Genomic DNA, 11,392 nt, shown 5'->3' on the forward strand with positions numbered 1-11,392 from the left:
AGGAACTTGCGACAAAGTGAACAGTAATTCCTTCCCATTTCGCTGTGGGCCACACAATGCATGATGTTGTGTGAAAAAAAATATTATTTTGAAAGTGGGAACATTGATATGTTAATAAAATTAATTCATATTGTTTACAAGTGTTTCAAAGATGGCACGTATCTTCATCGTGTGTTGGGAGTGATTAACAAAATTTATATTTAAAAGCTGTTAAATATGCATTGGGATAGAGAATAATTTTTTTTTTAAGCACTGTATACTTGGTTGGTAAGAAACTGCTCTAGAATTGCGAGGGTCGTGGGTTTGAATCCCACTGAGTAATATGCCTATGATTTTTGGGAAAGTACAGAGTTTACAGTGCTTACACACATCAGTGTAAGGTTAGAAAACAAAATTATGACAAGGTTTTATTTGTTATTGACAAATTGCTGTTGGACCAACCGCCAAGCCAAGCCAATACTAGACTTGAAGTCAAGACGGTAATTGTTAAGCGCGGTGTGTAGTTACAGCGCGGCGTAGCTACGGGGACGATACACACACCCTCGATCCCAGTATATATGTGTGTGTGAGTCAGTCGCAATTACTGCCTCGCGCTACCTACGACTGTTGCATGTGTAACATCACACTGTGACTGTTGCATGAACGGCCGACAAATAGGCAGCGCCTAAAGCCTTGTTATCAAGTCTAAGCCAATACCTGTATCATGTCTTAATCACCCTGACAATAACAGATTTTACTTTCTCCTTTTTTTTTTTAACTCTGATCACATAACAACAATTAATGACACAAAAAGAAACAAAGTGACATTTCAAAAACATTCAAATATTTATTTTGAGTACAAGTTGGGACAGCGGATCGTACAAGTTTCGTTGGTCGAAAGCAAAGACTACAAACATCAACTATTGCATTTACTTTACAACTGAGGTGCCTCTGTTTGAAAAAGTGGTTAGCCGCAAAATTACATAAAATAGTGGTGATTTTGCTCAATATAAACCATTATTAGAATGATGGAAAGTTGTACAGCGAAATGAAACAGCAACAATGCCCAGATTCATAGAGCTGCTTTTACAAACAACAAATAATTGCTGAACAGTTTTCTGCTTTAGCGAAAAAAAAGCACGATATGAGTCACAAATGGGACAAGGAGAATGGTATTCTCGCTGGTTACCTTATTCTGGTAAGCATAATTTTGTTTTGCTTAGCATATTTTTGTGCTAAGGCAGCTCTATGAAATTGGGCCCAGGTCGTAATGTGTGCTGACTCCATCTGGACTTATAATCGTCACACGAGGCTTGATGTGTACGGGGGTGCATCTCTAAATATACAAACAGTTGCAGATAATTTTTTCTGCTTGGAAGAAATGTTGCTTTGACACGAAAGAACGTCCTAAAAGTGGTGTCCCAGCTAGTTGAAGAGAGGAATAGTATCCATAAACTCTGAATCACAATAGCAGACTGATGCTGATCGCACCAAATTTGTCTGAACACATTCTGCTCAAAATTGCTTGAAAATAATATCTGTAACGTTTGCTGAAGCAAGAGCGACCCCCTGCTCTAATCACTAAGCCTGAAAAAGAAATGTCTGGGTGGCTAGTACATTGAGGTTTGCACAATGGAGAGAAATCCTTGCCTCTTAATTTTGAGCTAGATATTTATATTTTTACTTTCTTTGTACTCTTCATTCCTCTGCAGACAAAACCCATAAGCAGTAGAAAATCAAAAGATCTTGGGTTGGTTTGCACTGAAAGCATGATGTTTATCCTACTTTTACACATCAAGAAAACAACATAATGTAAAGATCCAGAAAATGCCAGGCTTATTCTTTTTCAACGGACAATTTTTCGCCAAAAACTTGAGGGTTTTATTTATCTGGTCTCCAACATGTCAGGTCTTCAGTATAGCATGACTTTCATTTGCTTAATACGATTTCATTATTTTAGTGTTTTTAATTAATTTCTAAAGTGTTAAGCCCTAGAATTTCACAAGTATGGACAGGTGTAGTTTTTTTATAGATATAAATACAAGTGGAATCATTTCTTATCCTTGGACTTGGCATCCTCTTTTTTCTTCTCCTCTGACTGCTGTTGTTGTTGTTGGGTCAGCGTACCCATTGCGTCTCGTACAGCCTCGCTGGAGATGTCTACACCAGGGAGGTTCTCCATGACGCTCTGGAGGAAAGCTGGGTCGGACATCAGCTCGGAGAAATCCTCATTCTCACCCTCAGCCTGTTGACACAAGAAGAGTACAATTGAATACAAAACAACCTTAAAGGATTTTGGATGTTCATGATATTTTTATGTGAAAGGTAAAAAGTCGCAAGATTTGACCTACTTCAACTCAAACAAGATGGTCAAGTAAAAGGTATCAGACCAAATTGACATTTCCCAATGTTTCCCACGTTAGCAAAGCTGAAGCCAAACAGTCTTAGATTTGGAATCTGTCATTAGCTCAATGGCTTACAAAGCCTGCATTTATTTATTGAGAGAAAGGGACCCACCTTAGAAGTTTCTCCGTCCATGCTGACCGGCGTATCAGTCTCCATAGGGATTTCACTGGCTGCACTGTCGCTTATCAAACCGGAAAGCTCTGAAAGTAGTTTACAAACCTTGGAGGTCATCACATTATTTTATCAATTTCCATTATGGAAAATTCAAATTAGTGAATGTTAAAATAGGATGTGGAAAGATATACAGAAAACCCTCTGGTTACCATGATGGTCTGGAGGTTAGGTTTTTTCGATGAGCTGTAAGATTAATCAAAAGATCAATCAATCAATCAAAAGAAAGCTCTGAAAGTAGTTTACAAACCATGGAGGTCATTGTTTAATCATTTCCGCAATGGAATTGATAATGTGACCTGTGACATCACATGTTTACAAAAGAGCCACAGAGCTTGGACTTCCTGCAGGCACGATTTGTACACAGCATTATGGAACAAAACATAAAATCTTATATTTTATGAAGATTGCACTGTCTAATTCCTATCAACTTTTGATATGATGAAAGAGGGCACGTCTCAAAACTTGTCTAGCTTTTACTTTCATAACTCTTGGATTTATGTTGAAATTATGCCGCAAAATGTCAACTTCCCATAGGACCTGTGTAGTATATTGCCTGCCAGAATACCCGAAGAATGCACAAGGTCACACTTATTGTAAACAAAGTTCACATGGTCTATATGAGAAGCAACTATTATTATTACTATTGTAACAAAGAGAGACAGTGAGACCAACCTGAGCTCTGTGCGAGAGACATTTGCATAGCGTACGCAATCTGCTCCTCTTCTGACATGGTGTTGAGGTCTGGCATGGGTGTCTCCATTGCGCTGGGGGCATCAGGGTCCATCGACATTGCCAGAGCCTGCTCTAGTAATGCCTCTTCCGAATCAGCTGCAGACAGAATATTAAAAAAATTAGTAATATTTCTCAATTTATTTCCATACTTCGTGAAAATTTCCAAACAGTACATAGCCAAAACATCAATTGAAAAGGAACACTACAGAATTGGTAAAGAAAACTTGTCCAAGATCACAGATTTACATAAAACTTACCTGGTCTAATGATAATGATAGTAGAAAACATCACTTGAAATGTTTCTGTCTGAAATGTCATATTTGATGAAAAAACTGATTTGGAGTTTATCACTCAGTGAGCGTTTAATTTTCAATCGATGTCATGCAAAATGTGTAATCAGTTTTTCACTACTTTTTCATGAACCAGATGGCCGATCGATCTCAAACTTCTACAGGTTTGTCAGTTTGTGTATAGACCAATCCGACGAAACAAAATTGGTTGCGCCCTCTTTTAAAAAATTAACAACTGCGGTGTCTTTTTGTGCACAATCTAGGCACTGAAGACACCGCATCAAATGGCGCGCGGTGCTCAACACTTGCACGCCCTGTGTACATGGTGGATTACATGAAGTCCTTACACTGCCAGCGACTGTTTTGTTAGCAAAAACTAATTCTGTAATGCTCCTTAAAAGAAGTAACCAAAAACGTAATTTGTTTACCAGGCAGGTCAATTAAATTAAGCAAGGAGGCATCATCTAAAAACCGAGGCTTGTGGTGAGACGCTTGTGGTGAGACGCCTGATGGACAGACAAACAGAACATAAACAGGAACAAGAACGTACGGACAGACAGCTTGATCAAAAACAGAAATGGGCTCAAATTTTACTGAACCAGAATTTGTTTTACAAGATCAGGTTTAAAATTTAAAAAAAATTCTGTACAGTTCAACTTCTTGACTGCAATTATTGATATCACAAAATAACGATAAAATTTTTAAAGGTAAAGTAAGTGAAAGGGTATGTTTATCTAAATATTATATTATTATCTCACATACCCACTGGTCTATTTAGACACAATCAGAAAAACCATTTACAATCAACAACTCCAAACCCAACACAACCAGACATACTGAAGCTTGGAAAACAGCTCCCCAAGATGAAAACCTTGCTAAAGATCTCGAGTTTCTCTCTTACCTGGCGCTTCTGTAGTAGGCTTGGGTGTGGCATCCTCCATGGGCGTCGCATCCCCTGGCTGGGTGGTATCTTCCTGTCGTTGTCTTTGCTCCTCCATGGATATACGCAGAGCCTGCAATGTGTCAACAATTAAAACCTCTTTAATTTCTACTTAGCAAATGAATTTTCTATGAAACACAGCCAATACTTATATAAATTTATATGTTTACGCTTCGACTAGTATCACTAGTCATCCTCAGAATGAGGCACCACCAACTTCTGATTCAATAACTTGGCCCAATTTCATAGAGCTGCTGTAGCAGAAAATATTCCTTAACAACTGTCTGCTTAGCATAAATGCGCAGGTCACCAGTCACAAATTGTACATGTGAAATGACAGTTTGGTTGGTAATCTTATTCTGGTAAGCATAATTTTGTTGTGCTAAGCTATTTTTGTGCTTAAGCAGCTCTATGAAATTGGACCCAGGTCACAATTGAAATTGAGCAGACAATTGTTTTCATTCACTACCACGCTGGATCACCTTATGTTCTCAATTGTGATATGGGCCCAATTTCATAGGGCTGCTTAATATAGCTTAACCATTTTCTGCTTAGCAAAAATCAGCAGGATACCAGTCACAGATTGTACATGTGACATGGTCATTTGACTGGTAACCCTGTTCTGGTAAGCATAATTTTGTTGTGCTTAGCTACTTTTTGTGCTTAAGCAGCTCTATGAAATTGGACCCAGGTCACAATTGAAATTGAGCAGACAATTGTTTTCATTCACTACCATGCACGAGACCTGATGCACCCGACGTCATTTTAGTGTGGCGCTTTTATATGGCACCCTCGTCTAGAGGACAAATTGAGATTGTTCATTGGCCAACCTTGTGCGCCATGCGTTCAACCGCTAGACTGAGTCATCATCGATTTACCTCTAAGATGGCAGATGGATGATGTCAATGTATAAGGTCTATTCAAACCAATTTTCTTTGCAAATAATAAAATTACCATGGCCAGTTCTGGATCAGTAGATGGGTCGAAACCAAACTCAAAGTCACCACCGGTGCCTGGTAGTCCGGGGACTGCCCCCGTTCCATCTTCGCCAACGATGATGGGAGAGTTCATGAGGGCATCGGAGAGGAGGGTCCCAGGGGGAATTGTGACGAGATGGGACCTGTGATATAAGTCAAGAGGTTGGGTTAACACAACCTTATTTAGGTTTGAAAAAGCTCACTCAGATGTATAGATGGTTTATCTGACCATTTAAAGCCATTATACACTTTCGGTACAGAAAAAAAAAAAAGTTCACAGATTTACAAATAATTTACAGGGTTTACAGAAGGTAATGTTGAAAGACTTATCTTGAAATATTATTCCATGAAATGCTTTACTTTTTGAGAAAACATTAAAACAATATCAATTCTCGAGAGCGAGGATTTACTTTAAACACATGTCATGACACCGCGAAACGCGGGGAAACAAGGGTGGGTTTTCCCGTTATTTTCTCCAGACTCCGATGACCAATTGAGCCTAAATTTTCACACGTTTGTTATTTTATATATAAGTTGTGGTACACGAAGTGTGAGCCTTGGACAATATTGTTTACCGAAAGTATCCAATGGCTTTAATTCCCCTTAAAATTTTGCCTAAATAATATCCTTTTCGTTTTAGAAAATCAACAAACCAAATTTTTGCAGTTTCACAATATAATTTAAAAAAAAGGACATGGTTAAACAACTTCACTTCTTCAACTTTCTCAACCATCCCTTTATATAACAGGGATAAGATTATGATTCCAGGCATCCTGACGATGACCAGAGTAAGCTAGTCAAAACATTGAGACCAATTCAGAACTCGCTCATTGTCAAAAGATTTTAGCCATAAGAAAAAGTATCCACAGTTGAGTGCAACTACATCCACTTACCCTGTGCCATCACTGCCATTGATAGTGTCTATAAATGCAGTCAGCTTGTCTGTGTTAGCTTTCTGTAGATGAAAGAAAAGAAGAAGAAAAAAAAAAAACTATTGGTAATTACTCAAAATAATTATTAGCATAAAACATTACTTGGTAACGAGTAATAGGGAGCTGTTGATGGTATAAAACATTGTGAGAAACGGCTCCCTCTGTAGAAGCGTAGTTTTCGAGAAAGAAATAATTTTCCACGAATTTGATTTCGAGACCTCAGATTTAGAAATTGAGGTCTTGAAATCAAGCATCTGAAGGCACACAACTTCGTGAGACATGGGTGTTTTTTCTTTCATTATTATCTCGCAACCTAGACGACCAATTGAGATAAAATTTTTCACAGGTTTTTTATTTTATGCAATGTTGAGATGCATCAAGTGAGAAGATTGGTCTTTGACAATTACCAATTGTGTCCAGTGTCTTTAACCCTTGATCAATGTATAATTCTGAAACAAAGATTGGTGCAAACATACAACTAGAAAAAACAATTCTGATGAATCCATAAGATATTTGTAAAAGATAATATCTACTCACATCTTCACCAAAGTTTACAAGGTCCACGTTGACTTTTTCTTTCTTCAGCTTTTTCGCTAATTTGACTAACTATATAGGAGAAAAACAAATACATTAAGTTATTACGGTTAACAGAGTGTTGTCCTCATTTGATTTTGGTGATGTAACGACGCACATTGTTCTTGCTGTATTATGTTTTCCTTTACAAACCCCAGATTTGAATCCCATCCAAGGATAGTACCTGCTTTTTTTTTTTTTTTTTTTGCAGGACCTGGAACAGAACTTGAACCTGCGACCTCAGAGCTATCTAGCCCTACAATGGCAGTCTATATTTTGTCAACATCTCTGTTCGGGCTGCCAGTCACAAACATTCAACCTTAAAGACTCACACCAAATTTTGTTATACAAGCAGCAAAGGGATCACCCCAAGGGGATGCAACTGTTATTTTTATTTTTATTTTTTTGTCAGACTCACCTCCTTGTCATCATTTAATATTGGACTTCCTACAAATGCGATGATTCTCATGCGGTGGTTCTTGCCCATTCTATGCTTCAACGCCAACTGTGAAAACAATATTGGATTGGAAATATGTTACATTCACATTTCTCCTGTTATCAGTGTATTACTTGAGATAACCAACCCATACATCACTTTGCCACAACAGTGGCATTTTGAGGTACACAAATGCTGATGTAGAGAGCAGAGCCACTGCCCGAAGTGCTTCAATGAGAGTGGTAAACTGGAGAAGCCACAAGCTGTGCTCCATTAGGCGCCGCCCAAGACGCATGTGTGAGCAAGAACACGTGAGCCTCTCCAATGCCTTTCTACACAACTCTGCAGCGCGCGCCAAACATATGCGCATGCATGTCGGACTTTATTTGTCGGACCTTCGTTGCGTTGTGATTGGTCAATACACAATGGGGGCAGAGCTTATGGATCGGTCTATTGACTTTGTGCCACTGTTGGTACAGATAAGGTTATATATAAACCGTGGTCAATTTCTGCAGTGGCAGTCTGTGGCAATGGGTGATCATACATACAATACAATGACAGTGTCACATGAATTAATTCAACGTTGTTGTGTATAGCGCATGGGGGATTTTGTGGCATCTTCATCCTGACCATGGTCTTACTGTGTTATACAAAAAATACAAACTAATAATATAGTACTTTCTAGTACATGTTTGGAAAGGTTTTCATTAATTTGGGTAATCTTACATGAGCAACACGAATCCCTGTGATGAAACTTAAGTCCCCCTTGGGCTGAGCCTGGTGTAGACTTGCTAAAATACGTCCAACATCGGAAGATAGCGTTACCAATACCTTCACACTTAAAAAGGGGGGAAAATAATGAGAAGAAGACACAGAGTTTATAGAAATCCAAGCTGTCTGGAAAACAGAAAAAGGGCCGGAATTATGCCACAAGTAGACTCAGTTTATATTCCTTGTGAAGAACTTTCCATACCTATGGGAATTCCACTATAATAATTCAATGCAAACACATCTCTCGAAGACCAGCTTTCCTCCCCTCAGAAATTAAACTGCTTGCCAGACAGGCTGAACTACTGGAACAGTTTAAAATAAGTAAACACACACTCTCTAAAACAATTCCCTTGATTTGGGGTTTAATACAAAATGATTGGCATCCTAAAAATACAATGGTGTGCCACACAACATGTTCACAAACATTTCTTTCTTTCATGCCTATTTCATTCTACTGCGGGAGGAAAGATAAGACTCTTTACAAACTTAGCCACTTCCCAACCAAGACCATAAAGATCCAAATGAATATTGTTTAATTGGAGTGAGGACTAATTAAACTGATGATGCTTTACTTAGAATCAGGCATACCGTATGTATCTAGCAGTTTGGGTTTGAAGTAAAACCATATGGCATTCCTGAGTTATTGTAAAACTAGATAGCTAGTTGTTTTTATTAGAGATCGCCTTACATCACGGCTGGACAGCCGCTTCAAGGTGAGCCTGGCTACACTTCACTGTTTTAGGCCGCCGACCAAATCAATTCTCTCAAGGGGCACGTTGCTACCTACTCATGAGGCCTGAAGTAGGGTTACCCCCTTCACAGGATGTAGGCATGGGTATCATCCACTAGGAGTCTGGCTGGTAGAAGAGAATGCCCTACCTTCAAACGTTTGATTGAGATAAACTTACTTGGCAAGAGTTATAAGCCCAACAGTGTTTTCCACGTTCGAGCGTGTCTTAGAAAGACAGATGAGGTTAACAGCATCTTGCTGGGCCTGGATGCGGGTTGGAATAAAATCTCCATTTCTCATGTATTCACTTGTATCCACACTGTAGGAAGAATAAGACAAGCATGTTGTTTATTTTTCCCAAAGGAAAGTAAAGAACACTGAACAACAAATCATTCAGGCACATTTATCAAAGAACTAAGAACACAAAAAAAAAAGTTGATCAAAAGAATTCTGCACTTACATGCACATGCCAGTAACATCATTTTTATCCCTGAAGCATACTGTTCTTTCTTATTTATCTTTTATTTGAGTGTTTATATTTCTTTGAAAAGCATTTTAGAAATATTCAGTTGTCTAATATAGCGATACGTATGTTCCGCATACTGTTTCATAATTAATCTTAATGACCAGAGTTAAGTAACACTATAAACAGGACCATACAAATACCATTCCTCAAGAGAAATGATTGCTGTTATAAAATAATGCCTAAGCTAAAATGATAGAATAACATTCAAAGAACTCACAAATCCTGATGCAAATCATCAAAGAATAAATTTGAATTTTAAAAATAAAGCTGCAGTGAATTGAGGTTCCATCCCCCATCCTGCGTTCTGTGTATTGTTTTCCTAATAAAACAATAACAATGATTTATACGATAGAGGGTTTACGATAAAGGGCACCAGCAATAAATTTGTTCTTGAACTTGCGGCCAAGTAGTTCAAGGCAAAAACAAAATCCGCCATACATCCCCCCACTCCCCAAAATGGTTGCGATATCATAACTCTCCTCGCATCGCTTTGCAAACACTTTATTTGTTGGTTGGACTAAACCATTCTGTGAAAGGGGTGTTACAAAGCAGTGCGTGCGCGCTGTCCTTTTACATTGCCCGCCGTTCACTCATAACTTTATGGCGCGCGCGCACTGCAGCGCTGCCCTGTAACACCCCTTTCACAGAATGGTTTAGTCCAACCAAAAAATAAAGTGTTTGTAAACCTGGGAATTCGCTCCAGGATCTGGTAAGTTTTTTTGTCCTTTTTTTCTTCAAAAATATTTTCTCAATGGTGTTTTGAGTGTTCATTAGACATAGAGTATTAATTTGCGCACCTAGAATTTGGGTCATGACTTTTGAAAGTGGTATTTTTTTTGTGTCATGACTTTTGAAAGTGGTAAAAATGGGGCAAATCTGGTAACTAGCTGTCAAAATTATACGTGTTGGACCAGATTGTCGTTTGCCGCTCGAGAGAATCTCGTAACCCTCCGGCCTGGCGGCCATTGGGAGGAGCGTTACGTTATCGCACCTACCCCCCCCAAAAAGAAGCGGGCGGGCCGATAAACAATTTTTGTGTTTTTTTTTTTGCCTTTACCCAGCTTTAAAGACAGTGAACACTATTGGTAAATGTCAAAGACCAGTCTCCTCACTTGCTGTATCTCAACATATGCATAAAATAACAAACCTGTGAAAATTTGAGCTCAATCGGTTGTCAAAGTTGGGAGATAATAATGAAAGAAAAAACACCATTGTCACACGGAGTTGTGGGATTTCAGATGCTTGATTTTGAGACCTCAAATTCTAAATCTGAGGTCTCAAAATCAAATTCGATTAAAATTACTTCTTTCTCGAAAACTACGTCACTTGTTTTATACTAGTATAAACCTCTCCCTATTACTCGTTACCAAGAGGGTTTTGTGCTAAGTAATTACCAATAGTGTCCACTGCCTTTAAAGGGAAGTTTGGTTTCTAAATAAAATCAAAAAAAGGTTTTTGTTTTTTGTTTTTTCAATCACAAATTCTAAAACTTGTCCACCAACATTTTGAACATGTCCAACTTCAACAATCATAACATTTAAACAAACAACAACTTTGCCGAAATTTCCTGCATACATGCGATACAAGATGGGAATGGCTTATCCGACTTTCAAAAAGGTAAAAAAGAAAAAGAATGTGCAGTGCACAGTGTGGCTCCCTCAGTGCATAAGGCAATGGCATTGGAAAATGCTTGTTAATAATTTTATTTTGTTAAGTCATCAGTTTAACATGTAAAAACTTTCATATAATTCTTATGAAGAAAAGAAAATGTTCATTACTTTAGCATGAAAATGTAAGCACAAATATTGGTCTATTATCTGAGTTAACATGGAAGCAAATAGATGTGTCCTTCTCCTACAAATTCATGAAAAACTGTAAGAACTCACCACACGACTGTACTTTCGAGCACCATCTTGGACGATTTTC

At 38.3% G+C, this 11,392-nt stretch overlaps 1 protein-coding gene across 1 annotated transcript; it reads right to left on the minus strand.

Moving 5' to 3' along the window:
• Window positions 1–801: 801 nt before the first annotated feature.
• LOC117295009 (26S proteasome non-ATPase regulatory subunit 4-like) lies at window positions 802–11,384 on the minus strand. The gene is made up of 11 exons (XM_033777571.1): window positions 11,353–11,384; window positions 9,119–9,259; window positions 8,166–8,277; window positions 7,422–7,508; window positions 6,968–7,036; window positions 6,392–6,453; window positions 5,476–5,641; window positions 4,483–4,594; window positions 3,232–3,387; window positions 2,497–2,585; window positions 802–2,224 (listed from the first exon to the last, which is right to left on the minus strand). Exons 1-11 carry the CDS (start codon window positions 11,376–11,378, stop codon window positions 2,030–2,032), a joined length of 1,215 nt encoding a protein of 404 aa, XP_033633462.1. The 5' UTR covers window positions 11,379–11,384; the 3' UTR covers window positions 802–2,029.
• Window positions 11,385–11,392: the final 8 nt, after the last annotated feature.

The sequence above is a fragment of the Asterias rubens genome, chromosome 9 (assembly GCF_902459465.1).
Source record: "Asterias rubens chromosome 9, eAstRub1.3, whole genome shotgun sequence".
Lineage (NCBI taxonomy): Eukaryota > Metazoa > Echinodermata > Asteroidea > Forcipulatida > Asteriidae > Asterias > Asterias rubens.

Excerpts from the sequence above, each read along its gene's own strand:
- LOC117295009 (XM_033777571.1), bottom strand. The coding sequence starts at position 11,378 with ATGGTGCTCGAAAGTACAGTCGTGTG. Across the intron at positions 7,037-7,421 it reads TATTAAATGATGACAAGGAG|TTAGTCAAATTAGCGAAAAA; the intron begins GTGAGTCTGACA and ends TCTCCTATATAG. Across the intron at positions 3,388-4,482 it reads GCCTACTACAGAAGCGCCAG|CTGATTCGGAAGAGGCATTA; the intron begins GTAAGAGAGAAA and ends TTCTGTCTGCAG.